Consider the following 18,297-nt stretch of genomic DNA (forward strand, 5'->3'; position numbering starts at 1 on the left):
CATTGTGCATTTCCCAACATTCGACACCTCGGTACGGTACGGTACGGTACAGCACAGTAGCTTCGCTTGATGTTAGTTCGTGCAGGAGAGAACACAAGAGGCATCGTCCCTCTTAGCCGCCGCCAATGAACCCGTGTCGTGTGTCTTGTCCCTACCGGTGTCATCCCCGGTGATTGGCCTTACCCGGGACCTTCGGCGATCCTTTAAAGTCCGCCCCCGATTCCGTTGAGCTTCCGCGACTTCGGCGTGGAACCGAGATTTCGAGGACGCGGAAAAACTTGGACGGGCAAGAGGTCTTGCGTGTGTGAACTTGCAGAAACATTGTCGCACCATACCGAGCCGCCTGCTGCAGATAACCCGTTATTGCCACAGGCCGTCGTACTCGCATGTGGCTCTGATACGCTCGAGACACAGCATGCCAAGATTGCGCGAATATGTGCCTCGCTTTTTCGTCGTTTTGTTATGACGAGGGAGCGGAAATTCTTTGCTGGAAAATGCCCACTGTGTCAGCCGCATATGTAGGGAACCTTTGGATAGAGAAGACCGCGGAAACTGTCCCGCAAGCTCGAAGAGGTTATTATTCCATACACCTAAACAGCTGGACTCCTGGTCTTGGCACGAGACCTTTGAAGGTTCTCGTTCAGTGACTGAATTTGCTCTAGCTTCTCAAGCATGATACAATCCGTCCTGCAGACTTACAACAAGACACGTGCATGCCAATCGATAACGTATCTACTGACCGCTGGAACATGATGCTATCGAGCACGAAGAAACCACGGGCAAGACTGTTCCATCGCTTGGTCCATCCCGTGAGTCGTGCTGCTGTCGATCATCCCACAAGAGAGCGCTAACTATTATCCCGCAACGGCTCCAGCGCTTGCGGCAACAATTCGCTTGTCCCAGCATCCATATCTCTGTCCATTTAAACAGGGGTCATAGCGCCAGCCAGTCGCAGTTTGCTGCAGATCTCTCTCCAGGGTCTCATCATTGTTCCTGCGGTGAGGTGAAACTTGTTCCTTCACATGTAACTGTGGATGTTATGAGCCGAAGCTCCACATCGGTTCAAACTGATGTTTGCGATGATGGGCTCTTCTCCGCCGGGTGAATCGATGTTCCGGAGGTTCCGGCTTCACCGTCAAATGCGGGAGAGCCAGAATGTAGTTAGCAAGTGAGTTTGCTCCGTGGAGAATTCGTGGAGAGGCATGAGGCCTTAGGAGCTATGACCTCTTTCTTGGATGGAGAACTGCTGGATCCGAGGAAGCTTCCCCCCCTGTGGACCACAGTTGTCAGTTTGTCCCAGCAACCTGATCAAGTCCATTGTCATGGAGCCTATCACCATCCGAACCAGTCTTCGAATGGACCCGTGGGTTGATCGACTATGCAAGACCCCATGGTCGACCTGAAGCATCCTCTGGTCAAGTTCTAGATGTTGCGGGGCGATCTCTCGTTCCTGATGAGGTCTTTGTGTGGGCTCTATAGAATCTGCCAAGAACCGCCATGTCTCTCATCGCCATGGCGACATTATGGTCTTCCGTGTCAAGAAGGCGCAATAAAAGCTAGAAGCAGAAATATGCCGCTGCCACTGCTAGCTAGAAGGCCAGTCGAAGCGCCCATCGCGGGGACTGGCTTGCCTAGCCTTCGTTGCCATGCAATAATTGACGACATTGCTTCATCTCAGCCCCGTGCATCCGAGACAGGTCATGTGTGTCAGATAGCCGATCGACGATCATATTCACGAAATTGCCCCCCCAAAAACCGCTGTTATCGTGAACCACCCAAGCCATCACCTTAAAATGAGACCCATGCGAGGCTAGGCCTGGAACCCCCAATGACGTTCACCGACACTATCAGCCGCTGTGGGCTTTTAGCAACTCATGACTAGCATGGGCACTAGATGTCAAAGGTCTGATGAGGTAACGACCCTGAGGGATACGGTTCTTGATAGCATTGGTCCCGACGATAAGGAGGATGTCAGACGCTGCGGAGCCTAGAATGCTTCGTTGAAGATGGTCGTATGATGGATTTGCTTCTGTACGGCCGAGGCGTCTAAATGTCTTTAATCTGGACGTCATTAGAGTATGACAAACTCTCTTGGATGGTTCTTAATGCCGAACTTGTCAGCCACGATCATCACACGACTGTGGTCTTGTCCAGGGGTAGCTCCAGTCTGCTAGCCCGGCAACTGGAAACGAACTGTTTTCAGCCCTAGGTCGTGTGGTTGTTGTGGCGGGAGTTTTGAGCTCTCGTCTGCCGAAGAAATGACTCTTGGGGCGTCTCATCGTGGCGTTTCTTGGTGGCCGATCTATTGATGTTCGGCCGATGCTTGGCGCTCCAGTGTTGATGCCCTCATCCGGGAGAGAGGATCACAGAAGATCCCGCCAAAGACCTGAGACAGTGGGTACCATAGCAGCGGCATTAAATGCTTGGCTGTCTCGGGCCTTTGCAACACGCTTGTCTTGCAGATCCGGCTGCGCTATCCTCGGCACAATTCTCGACGCTTGGAGATTGCATCGTGACTGAACCCTCCAACCACCCGCCACCGAGTGTCACTCTGATCACGGGGTAGTTAGCACTAACAGACAGCAACCTGCTGTATTTGGCGCGTAGAGATGAAGATCAGCCACGGTCTGTCACGGCGTAGCCCCCCCAAAGAGGACAAGCAATTAAGAAGCAGTCTCTAAGAGGCCGGGGTCAAGCGTGTCAAAGCCATTCATTTTATCCTCCAGTCGCCAACACAAGCCAATCAGTATCAATGGATGGCAACCCATGCCCGCTGCCAGAGATTACTCCGTACGGGATCCATCAAGTTAGCAAGAACCGACGCCAATGCATCCATGCATGCACAATTTCTCCGCTTGCGGTCCCCTTTCAGCCTTGTTCATAGTGGGTGGTGGGTGATAGCTAAACCGGATCGAGAAGCCCGCTGATGCCGTCTCGAGGTCGGCGAGTGATGAAGCGGCATTGTTGGTTGTCTCGCGTCTCTAGTGGGCAGGATTATTGATTTGTAGCATCCTCAGTAATTGCGCTGCGGGCTTCCATCTCGAATTCTAGCTTTGACAGGCTGTTCCCCACGACGCTTCACACCACGCGAGGAGCAATAAAAGCAGGCGTTTGATGAGGTAGCTCCCCTTTTGGTCGGCCGAGACCCCATTCAGGACTAGGGCCGCCAGGGGCGCTTCTCCACTGGACAGAGCTCCTGCAAGGTACCCGTAGCCGTTCGCCTGTTCCATTCGCAACGTTGGATCCGTCCTTTTCCTTCTCTTGTAATGGATGGATCCATGGGAGAAAGACGGACGCTGTGGCGTCTCGTATGACTTGAGCCGGCTGAGGCCGGGCCTTTGTTCTTGTTGCGCTTCTTGGTCGACGGTTGCGGGAATCGTTTGATGAGCAACAGTTAGCAGAGCGCTCCGTGGCCAGTGACGGTAACGCATCTGGACGATTCGCACTGCAAACGTTGGCGTGAGCTGCATGCATCGTCTATCGACGCAGCCAAGAGCCAATTGCGGACTGTTCAACCCTCTTCGGATCACAACGCAACCTTCCGTATCGGTGGAACTGGTGCAGGGCGGCCAGTCCGAACAAAGGACGGTATTGCCCAGGTACAGCGTTGCCCTTGTCCCCGTCTTCCGAAGAGGCAATGGATGCATATGCATCATTGAGGAGGCGAACGAACCGAATCACCGAAGAGCGAGGCCCTGTGCTGTATTCTACCAGGAATGACAGGCCAATCTTGGCTCCCGCAGTGTCTCTGCCATCTCGCCAACCCGCCCTGAAGATTGACCGCATGGCCGCAGAGCCGTGTCTCAGGCCGCCTCCCCACGCACGCCAACGCCAGGGTGTGCGAACGCTATTCTAGCAGAGAAGCTTCGGCGAAGCAGCCGGCAGGTCGTACAAAGTTTCGGATGCTGGGTCACGGTTGGAATGCTCGTTACCACGAAGTTGGAGGCGACGGCTAAGAATAGCATCCACGGGAGGACAAAGACAAGAGATTGATGGGACGAGCACTTGATCCGATGCATCGATGCGCCGCCACCAACGACAGAGCCGTGGGATGGATGGGGCATGATTTTAGAGTCAAAAAGACAAGCTCAGAACCCACTGACAGAGACTCACGGATGCTCTGGCCGACCTCCATCATATTCTTCCACACCGCGCCCACCGCAAACCCGTCAGGTTACAAGCCGTCTCGTTGCAGTCACCAACCAGGGGTACAAGGATCTCTCGGCCAGCGCTGTGACCAAGGGCGCCGACGTGAGCCAGGATTAGAGCCTGGGATAAGCCTGCGACCAGCCATTAGTTCGGTCAAGGGTCCCCCCCTTTAGCATCAACCCGCCCACTCGCCCTCCACATTCGAGACACGATGCGCATCGTCCCCTTCTTGCAAGTCGACACCTGACTTTCTTTCCGTCCTTTCACGTCGCAGCCGTGTTCGTGTCGTGTTTCGCCTCTTTCTTTCCGTTCTGTTCCAGTTTTCTGCTGAAGCTGCAAGTCATTTTCAGTTGAACGACGACGAGGCTGGACTCGAGACGAACCATACTCTCGTCCTCGACATCGCTCACCGACTGACTCGCTTGGATACTACCCCGACCACCGACGCGGCAATTCCACAGGGATTCTCGACTCTTCAGTTCAGCTCAAACCGATCTTGACATTGCAACTTGACAGTTTATCGGCCGTAACATTCATCACAGCTTTGCCTTTTGGCATCCTTCGCTGCCGTCATCGACCCCAGGAACACCGGTCACAGAACTGGCCTGGGGTACGAATGTAAAGGTCTCACATCAAGCGCTCTACTGAGACGACCGCAACAGAGCCTGTGTTTATCGTCCGCTCTGCGCATTCCATAAGGCCATTCTCGCAATTTGGCTGGCGAAGCTGGACGGCATCGCTTTAATGCAAATCGGAAGAGTTGCTGTGTCGAATAAAGCTGGATATCACCGATTGCGACACAACACACCGTCACCATGGCTGTCCCACGAGAGTCAATGTTTCTACCGACCATCAAGTGTTCGTCATGTGGTCGACAAGTAGAAATATCTCTCATGGGCGAGCACATCTGTACCCCTGCAGAACCTGAACGTAAGAACATGAAAGAAAATCCAGCTTGCGCCTGGTACTGACTCGATACGATAGTCTCACCGCCGCCAGAGCAGTACGAACCCTACACGCCATACAGCCCAGTACCACCTCCCGAAAAGCATGGCCGGGTACCGCCATCACTTGACGTCAATGCTGCCAGTGAGTAGGTCTAGCAAATTGGGTTAAGGAGTCGCTGACGATGTTGTAGACCAGCCTTTTCTGCGCCAAGGGCAGCTTACACCGAACAGTGATCTATCACCACCGGGCGAATTGGGAACCTTTTTTGATTCAGCCCCAACACCCCATGAAGATGACTTGATCATGCCGTCTCCGCGCCCGGTCGAGCGACCCGGCGCTTATGGAGGCTTCGGTGAGAAGAAGCATGGTCCGGACATGCAACCTCGCTCCATTAGCCCCAACGGTGGAGTGAATAATACACTGCTCAAACGACTCGATACGATCGCGCCAGGCCCTTTCGATGCTATCCGCAGCCCCTCAGCGACATCACCGTCGTTTCCAAAGGAAATAACTGGCAGCACTAATAACACGATCACTAAGCACGACGATTTTCTGAGCGCATCACCAAAAGACATCTACATCTCGAACAAAACCGACATGTCAACGTCTCCCACGGGAGGCAACAACAACAACGCTGTACCACCGCCGCGGCCGTCGAGGGACGACTATGAAGGGATTGGGAATCCTTACGATTCAGATGACCAGCTTCAACCTCAGCCTCTGGGACTCATCAACCGCTCCGATACATTCCCCAAGTCATCATTTAGGCCAGAGCCACCCCTGAGGACGCCTTCAGCACCGGGAACGAAGCCTGAGCGTGTCAAGGCCGAGGATGGCCGCGGTCATGTATCAAGGCCATCCATGGGACCAGACACATCAAGACCGCCTCCCCCACGCAAGAGTTTGCTTCGACCGCAAAATCCCGGCAAGATTTCAGCATCGGTTGATCTTGCTGCTGAATTCGGCATCAACAATCCCTATCACACCCCCTCCGACTCAACGTCATCCGGCTACTCGACTTTTAGCCACCAGAGCCGTGGCAGCTCCCAGACCAGCCAGGCTAGATCTCAAGCTCGCCGCGACCATTCAGACACATCGACTATGGATGGTTTAATGACTGACCTGGAAACCTCAATGGAGAGCCTTGGTTCCAAGGACCCTGCTCCACTACAGGTCCCTTCTCGGACCAAGTCACCTCTTTCGGAGTCGCCCCTGGAAATTTCTCCGAAAGACCACAAGCCGGACTTTACCACTCAAAATGGACCTCAGGTCGAGACCCGAGAACGACCAAGCGAGCAGAACTTGTTCCCGGCCTATGGATCCTCGCCGCAAGACCCATACCATCACGATCCGGTCGCGCAATCAGGGCGTGGGGCCAGCAACATCCCCTCCCCTCTGGCACCTCCCATGCGCAAGGGTTCCCAAGATCCCGCGAGGTCTAGGGGCAACTGCAAGGCTTGCGGACTTGCTATTACAGGAAAGAGTATCTCTTCAGCGGATGGAAGATTGACAGGAAAATACCACAAGGCCTGCTTTGTCTGCACAACATGCACTCAGCCTTTTACGTCGGCCGAGTTCTACGTCCTCGACGACAAGCCTTACTGCGAGCACCACTATCACAAGCTCAACGGCAGTCTCTGCGGAAGCTGCGCGAACGGTATCGAAGGACAATACCTGGAGGACGAGTTTGCCATCAAGTATCACGTTGGCTGCTTCAGATGTCTCGACTGCGGCCGATCCCTCTCCGAGGGCTACTTTGAGGTGGATGGCAAGTCATACTGCGAACGGGATGCCTGGCGACGAGTCCAACAACCTTGGATCTCTCCCAATGGACAGCCTATGGACCCCAACGGGCCTATGAAGGGACCACCAGCTCGGTCAGCGTCCGGATCCCGACCCCCGAACGGCATGGTTGGCCTCCCCAGCCATCCCGCACAACGGCTCGGCCCTGGCATGGGTCTCCCGCGACCTCCGTATGGCATGCCGCCGCCTGGCCACCGCCTTGCACCCGGACCTCTCGGCCCCCCTGGCCCCCGACCCCGGATGAACAAGCGCAACACTCGCCTTGGCATGATGTAACGACCTGATGTATACTTCGCCTCATATGCTTCGAACGCTACGACGCTATATGGAACACTACCTTGTCTTGTAATATTGATCTTTGACGCGTCCAGGACGCGAATACTATAACTCTGTCTGCTTTTGCTGGTTTTTGTGCGGGGAGTTGAGCTGGCATGTGGACGTTTTTGTCGTTATTATACCCCCCCTTGTTTTTGAACCCTTCCCCGAAGCACTGTTTTGTATAGAGAGATCCCTCCCGGACCTGTTTTGAGCATCAGTGCGGGCGGCTTTCTTGTCCTGATTTATGGGATGATCCGTTGCCAGCAATCATGGGGGAGATTTGGAGTACGGGATGAGCATTGGGCAGGATAGGCCTTGGCGGCATAGCATTGTGATGAGTACAGACTTGACGTCTCCCTAATTCAATTATAGTTGAGGCTACTTTTGATATTCTTACCGGGATTGCGGTTCTCGACATGTTGGCCCCCTTGCAATGACTGGATATTAAATGTCTAATTGGGCCTGTCAACCGAGGATGAATTTGCACCCCTGAACAGAGTGCTTGTCGTTCAAGGTCCCGCTGTGGCTTGCTTTATCTGGACATTTTCCCACGCGACGCCCTCGGCCGTTATTCAGGGGTAAGGGAGGCGACAGGATCGGAGCCGGAGGAATTATTGACGCCTAATAATGTCAAGCCTCTGGCTTTTTAGTTTCCCAGGATAATGTAGAAAGGCATTGGCGAGGGAGGTGATTCTTGTCTGGGCGACTTTCAAGTTTGAAGCGAGCTTCCTGGTCGTGTATAGATCTTCTAACACTCCCTTGGTCTTGTTCTCCGTGATCGTCTCCTTGAGATAAGCGGCAGAGTCAACGGCATTGTTCTTGACTTCCCATATAGCTGATAACTGACTGAGTATAATCCTGTTCTCCCTCATCATGAACCTGGCCGAGGTCAGTCGTCTCTGACAGCACATAACCCACTAGAAACTATCAACCGAGGCATAGAAGATGTCCTGATTGTGGGTTAGAAAAAGAAGCAAAGTCCAAAATCTCCGTAATGAAGCGTGGAGACGATCCCGTTGCAACGGGAGCTAGGGATTCTTGGCGTCCCGCCCAAAGACCGCGCCTCGACCTCAAGGGCTTTTCCCACCGGGGGGGCAGGGTCACGCTGCGCTAAAAGGTTCTGGTTATGGAGAAGCGAGCGGATTCTAAAAGTAGGACGATCAGCGTTGTGCGGAAAGGCTTGGCCTCTTGGTGAGAGCCTGGGGAACTTGGCTGTGGTGAGAATTGGTGGGTGGGACCCGGCCCCTCGGGGTTGTCGCGGGAGTGAAATATTCGAGGTTGATTTGTCTGATAGAGCACTGCCATCAATGGTGCGTATCATGTCAGACTCGATATCGATTGAACGTGTAAGGAGCAGAGACTCATCGAATTACTCTGGTTCGTCAAGCAAGGTCGTTGCAGCAAGGGCGGGCAATGTCTATCCATCCAATAGCTCTAATCATGTGAAACCCAGCTTGTGTCTTGGCGAGGTGATTCCGCAGCCAGGAGGCTCAATGGGGATGCCCTCGTGTTAAGGGGAGGATGCCGTATCCAAGTTCCATTCCATCTTGACTGTTCCTTGGAATTCACAAGATCCCCAACGGCTCAGGATAGGTTGAAGCGATGGACCTGGCGCACGTACAGAGAGCTGGAGTGCTGGAGTTTAGAGTCCCCTCCACTAACGGCGCCGTACGCGCCAGTGTCGCGCCACCTCCTGCCCGCTCGCACACCCATATCCCCCTAATTAGAGTCGGCGGTCCATGTGCTGTCCAATCCATCTGCGCTTCGTCATCCGCACCCCATTCCATCCTATCCCATCCATCTCACCCTCCCTTGAGAACTTTGGTCCCTCCCTTTTTCTCTGCCATTCGCATTCGTCCTCTCAAGACGTAGCGTCTGGCCTGTTTTTTTCTTCTTCTTGCAACGTAGTCCTCTGTTTCTGCGTCCCATCTTGCTTGCTGGCCTTCTTTGACAGAGGCCGCGCCACTCCTTTGCAAGATCTCGGCTCCGAATCGAAAGGGACTTGCATTTTGCGACCTACTAAAAAAGAGGCATACGATCCTTGGCCTTGAACGACTCGGCTCGGCTCCCTTTCGTCGACATTCATCCCTCGCGTCGCACCAAACGACAGTAATCACCTCCGAATGATGCGCCACTGATCGTTGTTCAACGCGTCCACTACCTCATTTTCGATTGCGACGACCTAAACCGATTCTGAACTACACATCCTCACTGTCTTCTATATCGGCCATTCTGTCGAATATTTTTGCCCACCATGAAGAAATGGCACCCTCATGGGCGGCGCATGATTGGCGTCAAGCTTCGGCCTAGGTCCATGGTGATAATCACCTTTGCCATGGTGTCGGCCTACTTTCTCCTGTTCAGCGGAAGTCCCAACATCCAAGTTGTCCCCTTCGACCCCAAGGCCCAACCTGCGAGCGGCAATGGCAACGGCGCCAATCCCCAACCCAACGAACAGACCGAAGATCAATACTCTAGCATTCAGCGAGAGCTGTGGGAGCTGACAGCTCAAGATCTAAAGGATTGGTGGGATCCTACCGACAACGAGGACCCCAATGATGTTGAGCCTGGTTACGAGACTGATGGAAAGGAGAGAGGCTTCGGAGATCTCGGCAAGCTGCAACATGAGAAGGATATGAGAAAGGAATGGAGACACGCTTATTCCGTCACCTCCAAGTAAGTCCTCATGATCTCTACTCACACCAACTCCAAGCTAACTGCGCCTGCTCCAGCTTCCCCAATTCGAACCTCATTTACGGAAAGACGCTGGCCAACCTCGAGTTCCAGGAACAGCGGTCCGACGACTTTAGCAAAGACTTGCGATTCGACGCTGATGCCGACGTCGAGTACAGTGCCGAGAAGCCAGTTCGCTACGACCCCTATCCCTCATACAACAGCGCCGCCTGGAAGGAGGCTGGCTACGCCCAGTACTTCCCCTGCAAGGGAGCCAATGGAGAGGTTGTCGAGGACCTTCTCGTCTTCAAGGGACGACCGCGCGAGTGGCCGCTCCCTCGCTTTGGTAGCTTCGACGCTTTGAATATGGATCCCAACCTCTGCTGGGAGCGTGAGACGCGACTTGGTCCCTATGGTCTGCACCGTCAGTACAAAAAGGTCGGTGGCGAGCCGCAGCCTCTGAACTGGGATACTGTCAACTGGGGTGATCTTCAACGGGCCTGTCTTCACAGAAACGCCCAACGTTTCGACATGAACAGAGAGCGTGTCAACGAGTACCTTAATGTGTACCCAGAGACTGTCATTGGACCCCAGCTGCCTGAGCAACCCGATGTCCCTGGGCAAGTTGCGCCAGTTTTGCCGGGTGGTGCGCCAGCTGAGCAAGCTGCCCCGGGTGTTCCAGTTGCGCCCGTTGCGCCAGTCGCCCCTGTTGTGCCAGCTGGTCAAGCTGATCGGCCAAACCTCATGAAGCGACAAATTGAAGTCACGCTGCAAGCACCCAATGTCGACAAAACCGCATCAGAGGAGGATTCTAACAACGCTTCCAACGAGTCCCCGGACCGGTCTCGCGAAGAGCCGTCAGTCGATCCTCATGATGGAACTGTCAATGCACCTCGCAACGAGTCCTCCAGCGAGCCTAGCACTGCGCCGTCGACCGAATCTCCTGATGGGTCCTCCAATGAGTCTCACGATGAGTCTTTCAGCGAGTCTCGTGATGAAAATGCGGATGAAACTCCCAACAAGCCATTGAACAGCTTCGACGAGTCCTTGGACAAGCATATTCGTGTTGGCAGAAGCACCAAGAACCCAACAACCGGCTTTGTTTCCGAGGCGCGAACTGCTATTCTTCTGCGTTCCTACACTGGCAAGGACTACACCGAGAACGACAAGCAGGTGATTCGTGCCCTCGTTTCTGAGCTGTCTCTCAAGACTGGCGGCCAGTACGAGGTCTTCTTGCTCGTCCAGGTCAAGGACAACAATCTCCGCATCTTTGACGATGATGAGATTTACCAGTCGGTTCTGTCACAGAGTGTTCCAGCCGAGTTTCGCAGCATGACGATCCTTTGGAATGATGAAGTTGTCTGGAACCTCTACCCGAAGTTGACCGATGAGGAATCACGAAATGTTCACACAGCGCAGTGGCTCTCTGTGCAAAAGTTCAGCCAAGACTACCCCCAGTTTGACTATGTCTGGAACTGGGAAATGGACTTCCGCTTCACCGGCCACCACTATCACCTTCTGGACAAGCTCGGGGAGTTCGCCAAGGCTCAGCCTCGAAAGTTGCTCTGGGAAAGGAACGAGAGGTGGTACATTCCGTTGTTCCACGGCGACTATGACACGGCTTTCCGTAAGGATGTTGAGGGCCGATATGGCGACGACACCATCTGGGGCCCCCCGAACCTGCCCTTCATCAACCCCATCGGGCCCAAGCCTCCAGTCTCAAGCCCTTCGCAGGACAACTATGAATGGGGAGTCGGCGAAGAAGCCGACATGATTACCGTCTCGCCCATGTTCAACCCTATCGGTAGCAACTGGGTCATTGCTAACCAAGTCTGGGGCTACAATGATTCGACACACCGATCCCAGGATGTCCCCCGACGAACCACGATCGTCACACAGTCTCGAGTCTCCAAGCGTCTCCTCAACATCATGCACGTCGAGAACCTCCGCGGTAACCATGTGGCCTCTGAGATGACGCCACAGACAGTTGCTCTTTTGCATGGCCTGAAGGCAGTGTATGCTCCCCATCCTGTCTTTATGGATCGAGACTGGAACGGAAAGTTCCTGAACAAGTGGTTCAACCCTGGCGAAAATGGCGAATGCGGTGGCCGCGGCAGTCCTATGGGCTGGGGACGCGAGCGAAGATATATCGGTTCAACTTGGTACTACAGAGCGATACCCCCCAACCGACTGTACAACAACTGGATGGGTTGGGTCGACACTGGCATTGGTGGCAGAGAGTGGGAGGAGAGGCATGGCCGCCCATGCTTGCCCCCGATCATGCTGCACCAGGTCAAGAACACCGAGCCAACCTCAGAGGGCCATGAGACCACCTTTGAGCTGGCCTATGGCTGATTTTCAGGCGCCATATGATTCGTGATCTTGTTACCATCTTGCTCAAGGGTCCTGTTGGACCCTCCCTAATGACGGTTCTACCAGGGGATGACATTGTACTATGATTGTGGAAGATACTGTCGCATCGCGTTCTAGAAAGGAAAGGGAGAGAAATAAGAGATGCACAGCCGGGCGTTTTGCGGGAGTTGGGATCCATTGTCGGTTTTTGCATAATGTATGTACCAAGTGTAAGAGACACAAAGACACAAGACAGACAGGGAGGAGAGGGATAGAGATAGATGGTCCCTTGAAATGAAAGCTCCACATGTCACTTTTGATCAAACAGCGTCTGTGTCGTCTAGAGTGTATCCGAAACACGGTAATCGGGGTGAGATCCTCGGTAGATGGGCACGGAGGATAATGTCGTGCTTGTTGGTTCATCGCTGTGAGGGTGTTGATGTCCAACTGGAGGTTGAGATGGGGACTTGCTTACGTCGTGGGTGAGACCCGAGATTTTGCCGCTCCATCACAACTCCATCGTCAACGTCACTCACTCTATTCACATCACGCTCAAGCAACATCATCATTCCTAGCATCCTCTATCGAGCATGGATCCCGCATGGAGCAGCTTTCACTAGCAAGCGGCAACCCGTCGTCGAGATTCAAGCCACACACGGGCTCCTCACATGGTCGTGGTGCAGCCGCCATGCACGCTCACACAAGACCATGAGCCCTCCTCCAAGTGTGAGATGGCTCATTCACTCCATACTGAGGGAGCTTTCTTCTGATGAAAAATTTTAGACGCCTACGCCGAGGAGATTTCTTCTTGCGAAACGCGGCGCCACTCAGTCGTCGCAGACTCCTACAGGTCCTCCGAGATTTCAGTCGACTCCGCGCTTTGGCTCTTCATCTGTTCCTAGGCCGACGCAGAGTCGCACCATCGTCGACATTGAGGATGTAGAAGAAGTTGATGATCTCGTCGAGGAGAGTTCTTCGAATACAGACGATGAAGGACTTGAAACGAGGAAGCATGCTCCCCTCAACGACTCCATCGAAGTCGAAGATGATGATGTAACGGCTTCGCGTGATGGCAGTGTCGGCATCAGCATCTCCGAAGATGACGAGGAAGAGATGCCTCGGGGGTCTATCGAACGTGAATCGCCCGGACTATTAAATCTGCCTCATGACACATCTCCCTTGGAAGAGAGAGAGCCCAAGCGGCGAAGAGTCTCAATCTCACCAATGCCAGAGTCAAGCCCTCTTGGCGAACACCACTATCTAAACGATAACAACCTCCAAGATGCGGAAGAGAGGGAGCACACGCCTACGCAGAGTTCGGTAGAGAGTCTGCAGGACGCCATCCCAACACACGACGAGGCCAGGGCACCCCAACAGCCAACCTTTCGCCCGCCGCCGCGTTTCAAACCAGCAGAGGTTGACCCCACGGTCGAAGGTCTCCCCGCGGCCTTTTCCCCCCAGCGCCGGGGCGCAAAGTATGTGGCAGGCGGGCTTGCCGCCGGGCTGCAGGGGTGGCTCTCGGAGGTGAAGGGCTGGGAGGGCACGGTCCCGTCTGCCGCCGCCGCCGTGTCTGTTGTCAAGGTGGTTGTGGAAGAGGTTCGGCCGGGCCGCCGGATGTACTTGGTCACGGGCCGGGTGGGCGATGACGGTGCTGCGCCGGCGAGGAGGTTTCTGCTCGCGGGAGAGGGGAGGTTGACGGGACTTGGACAGAGGGCGGCTGTTACTGTCGGAAATGTTGTCGAGGTCGGACAGCCAGTGTGGGATGTCGAGTTGGATGGGCAAGTTTGGACTGTTGCATGCGATTGGGGAGTATCTTGACAGGGGAGGAGAGTCGTGTGCAAGTCAACTAGAAAACCTCAAGCTATCAGCCGGCCTTGTAGTGCGCTGGGAGAGGGAGAATTACGTACCGGATATATAGAGTTGCGTACGACAACCAAGTTAGAGTCTATTCCGCAAGGCATCATCCTTGCCATCGTCTTCCACAATTCCTGGAGTTCCCAGACCTCAGGTACTCAAGTTGTAGCTTGTCCTGTACAGCCCTGGTTTTCAACTCCATCCACACACAGCACTATAGAGCCTCTCGACATCAAATCAAGCACATACGACCATAGGCGTTAGAGAATACGGGATCCCGTCCGCTCTCCCTTAGTCAAACTGGCGACCGCTGGAGTAGTAGTCGGGTCGGTGACGACCGGCGAATGCCCGGTGTTGTATGTTTTTTGCCCCATCTTTTTGCTTCTCACGATGTCTGCCCAGTAAGTGCCGAGTTACTGTGCGTTAAGCAACTCAACTTGGCGCATGACCAGTACTAGAGAGAGAGACTCGGTCTGTGCCCCTCTCCTAACCGTCAACTCTGCCGGGTCTTTCAATACCACCATCTGAACTGTCACAGAGAAAACTCAGGTGAGGAAACGGTGTGCGAGACCTCTTCTGCATGTGCTTGCGGGGGGACAGCTCCTCGGCTATGCGTGCTGTGCCGTGGGAAGCGCCCAGAACTGTAAGCGAGATTCTACAATTTAGTTTCCATGATCCTATACTCTCTTCTGTCCGTCACGGTGGTGGAAATCAGGCTGCGAAATGGGCACAAGGTCGGCGACGGGGCATGTGTGGGCAGATCAGTTCAACACTCTGCCATACACCTACCCCCCTGGTTGCTGCCTCGGCTTGGAAGCGAGAAGTCGTTGTCCTTCAGCCTCGGTCAGTGAAACAGCAACAATAGCCTAGAGACAACTCAAGTGCACGTGTTGATCCCTCAAAGGCTTGGTATCTCTGACATGTCTCGTCCACGTTCCTGATCAACAACACAGAAAAGAAATATAGGCACCCCCACTAAGAGATGGCAAGGTTATATCAGAAGGCTGCCAGCCGATGACAATACCCAGGCGTGTAAGCCCTGCCATCATCTATACGGCCTCGATCGCCTTGACTCACATTCGTCTTCTCTTCCCTTCGCTGGCGTTCGATGAACCAACAATATCCCATTTCAATCCGCAAGAGCGCTTATCTCGCTGAAGCCATCCTTGTAGATATGACACGTCTTCCAATCAGCGTCACACCGCTTAAAGAGGGCCCCTTTTCTGCATAATATACTGCTGTTAAGCCTCCTCGCGCACACAGGGGAGACCTTCAGGTGCCGGAGGGTCAATTGGATGACTGGACGTGGCACGGTGCCCGAGGGCGGCTCGCCCAGCATGAAGAGGCTGCCTCTTAATGGGAGCGTTATGCTTGGATGCCACCTGTTGGTGTTGCGCTGCGGCGGTGCCGAAGGGTTGGTTGGTTGGATGGATGCCTGCTCACGCTCCACGGGAGTGGAGATCCATTGCAAGTTGGAGGTTAGTTGCAGGATGCTGACGATGGGATGGGATGAATGCCAGATGAAAGGCTGGACGATTGCCAACAGGCGATTTCAATGCGACTAGGTTATGAGTGAGGCTTCCCTCTCTTTGATCCGATCCGGGCGCAGCTCAATCTGTTGTATTGCGAGCTGGCGGGACACGCGTCTCAGAGCAACACACGGCCATCCGTTCTCAACAAGATGAAATCAGGAGACAGGGATAACGCCCTGAATCCAGAACACAGACAATGGTGAATCTGAGCGGCAACCAGCGGCTTCTCGTCCCAGGTCAAGTCACCACCATTTGTGTAACTGTAGTTAGGTATCCGTCAGAGGCCGCTGCAGCCGCGTCTTGAGCACCGAAGCTTGGATCAGACAATCTGCTCAACCGACGGGACACTTAACCGGGCCCCTCCTCTATCTCGCCACCTCCTGCAAGCTGAAGCCCTCGGCCTCTGTAGTTACCCTGTGCATCCTGGGCAGTAGGCTCTTGTGTGCGTCAAACCCCCCAGTGGGGGCTCAGAGATTGAGCCTTCGCTCTGACATGAGAGAGCCGATCTACCTAGGCAAGGAGGCCGTTTGTTACCGGTCCTTACTCGAAAGCCATCATCTGGATAGCCGTCTTCAAGTAGATTCTTCCGTTCATTGGTTGTTGAGAAAGATTCTTCTTGCGAGCTGGCTGAGTTCCTGGAGGTTGCGAGGCCTTGAAGCCGTATCCCTCAGGCAAACTCCCTTCTGAACAACGCACTAACTCTGCATCCGTCTCTGCACATCCCAAGCCGTGTGTTAGTTTGCGCTTGGGTGCAGAGAGTTAACGAATTGGTTCTGTTTCCTCATGCCGCACGTCCTTCAGGTTGAGCGGCTCGCTGACCACCATGAAGGCCATCATCTTATGCCATGGCAGCAACTCGAGTCTGCTTCACCGACTTTATGCTGGCGGTAGAGTCTTGCCTTTTCTCTCTCTTTTGACGATGCTGGCTTCATGCAAAAGATAGGGATCCAAGGGGACGGGTCAAATGTCATCCATCTAATGCGCCGTGGCTTCAACCAAGCATTACCCTACAGACCTTGTTTAAGTGCGGTGGCTAGACGCAGCTTAACGGTAGTTCGGGTCCTCAGTTATAGGCAAGGGGCGGTATAACATCTAATGATGCTCTGCAATTTTCGGTAGCCCCCGCATGAAACAGGTCTCCGGGGTCAAGGGTTCGTTGGCAGCGAGCGCTGATATCATCCAAACCCAACAGCGAACAGCAATGCGAAAGACTGGAGTCCTGTATGAATTTAGCAACTCGACCTCTGACCGACAAGAGCAATATGCCCTCACCTTGATCATCTCGATACTCCATCACGGTCTCGATTGAACCTCACTCAGCTCCCTGACCTGGGAGTGCATTCTGGCCACATGAATATCAGGCCTGCATACTCACCTTGGGCATTGAGTCTAGCCTCTGGGATCCACCGATGGTTATTTTTTACTCTTTGACCTCATCGATCCACCTCGAGGTTCCCGGCCGGTGGTGGTAGTGGTGGTGGTGGTGGTGGTGATGCTTGCTGCTGCCTCGATCCTCGATGCGTACCAAGCTGGATTCATTCCCCTCTCCCTCTGCCCGAAGGTGGCACACCTGCTATTTTGGAGTAGTACATACCTCTCACCTTCTCGTACTCTTCCCCCCATAGACTGACCTGAAACAATTTCTTCATTCGTCTGCAGGTGCCAGACTAGCGCAGTGTCCGTCGCCCGTCGGCGTAGAAAAGCATTTTGTTTGACGCAGCTGAGCCCCCGGGGCGCGGAGCCGGGAACGCCCAGGACGGTGGATGGATGGACCTGCACTAGTGTCAGGTCGAGTCACGATGGGCAAATGGCGTCTTGCAAACTGGCGGATTGGGGGGGCCGAGAACAATGCTGTCCATGGGCGTCGATTGGGTGTTTTGGAAAGGCTGGCTCGGCTGGCGAGTATCGAGGTCCACCAGCGTGTGAAGCACTTTCAAGCATGCCCCCTGCTCCAAGCAAGTCGTGGTAGTGGTCGAGGTACACTAGACTTCGGTCCGTCAACAAGATCCAGGAATCCAGGAAACCAGAAACTCAGGGATTCGAAGGGAAGGTTGGCCGGGGTGGATATGCCGGGGTGTTTCTAAAAACAGAGGCGGAATGTTGTCGAGGTGGGAGGGCCGGGAGATTGGAGGATCTGCGAATGATGCGCAGGAAAAAGAAAGGGATCTCGCCTGTCAAACGGGCTGAACCATGACAGACAAGACCGTTGACCTCTGTTTCGGCCATGCACCTTGCAAAAAATCAACCATCATGAGGATATGCCTTGCTGGGACGGGTCGACAGCGCACAAGGGGGGGGAGAGGGCTCAAGCCAATGGCTGTTTATCCTCGTCAAATCTGCTGCATGCAGGGCTCCCCCCCATCGGATCGACTTCCAGAGAAGTGTCAGGGGCGTTTCGAGAAGAATGATGCTGCCGTCAGTGCGAGCGACTCAGCTGGGTGAGCAGCAGTAAGTAATTCTTGCGAGGAGCTAGCCCAAGCCATAGGTGTCGCGCAGGAACTCTGTTTGGGACTTGAACATCCCATCGCATCGCACTGCCGATAGCGTCGCCGTGGTGGAGTGGTAGGATTGATGGGACGGGTGATGATCAAACAAGTGTCACCGCGAAGACTTCTAGTCGTAGTCTACCGCGCTTCTGGCGGCGTTTCGTCCTTCGTCCCGGCCCTAG

The 18,297-nt window shown here is 54.3% G+C and overlaps 3 protein-coding genes across 3 annotated transcripts; all 3 read left to right on the forward strand.

Annotated features, from left to right (window-relative positions):
* Positions 1-4,964: 4,964 nt before the first annotated feature.
* Positions 4,965-7,176, forward strand: NCS57_00732000 (uncharacterized protein; the record flags this gene model as incomplete). The annotated part of the gene is made up of 3 exons (XM_053057174.1): positions 4,965-5,079; positions 5,134-5,238; positions 5,288-7,176. 3 exons carry the CDS (start codon positions 4,965-4,967, stop codon positions 7,174-7,176), a joined length of 2,109 nt encoding a protein of 702 aa, XP_052913369.1.
* Positions 7,177-9,472: 2,296 nt separating this feature from the next.
* On the forward strand, positions 9,473-12,246 carry NCS57_00732100 (uncharacterized protein; the record flags this gene model as incomplete). Its single annotated transcript, XM_053057175.1, has 2 exons — positions 9,473-9,894; positions 9,951-12,246. 2 exons carry the CDS (start codon positions 9,473-9,475, stop codon positions 12,244-12,246), a joined length of 2,718 nt encoding a protein of 905 aa, XP_052913370.1.
* Positions 12,247-12,951: 705 nt separating this feature from the next.
* NCS57_00732200 (uncharacterized protein) lies at positions 12,952-14,061 on the forward strand (the record flags this gene model as incomplete). The annotated part of the gene is made up of 2 exons (XM_053057176.1): positions 12,952-12,969; positions 13,027-14,061. The coding sequence occupies 2 exons, from the start codon at positions 12,952-12,954 to the stop codon at positions 14,059-14,061; spliced, it is 1,053 nt and encodes a 350-aa protein (XP_052913371.1).
* Between the last annotated feature and the right edge of the window lie 4,236 nt (positions 14,062-18,297).

Source organism: Fusarium keratoplasticum, chromosome 5, assembly GCF_025433545.1.
Source record: "Fusarium keratoplasticum isolate Fu6.1 chromosome 5, whole genome shotgun sequence".
Taxonomy (NCBI): Eukaryota; Fungi; Ascomycota; class Sordariomycetes; order Hypocreales; family Nectriaceae; genus Fusarium; species Fusarium keratoplasticum.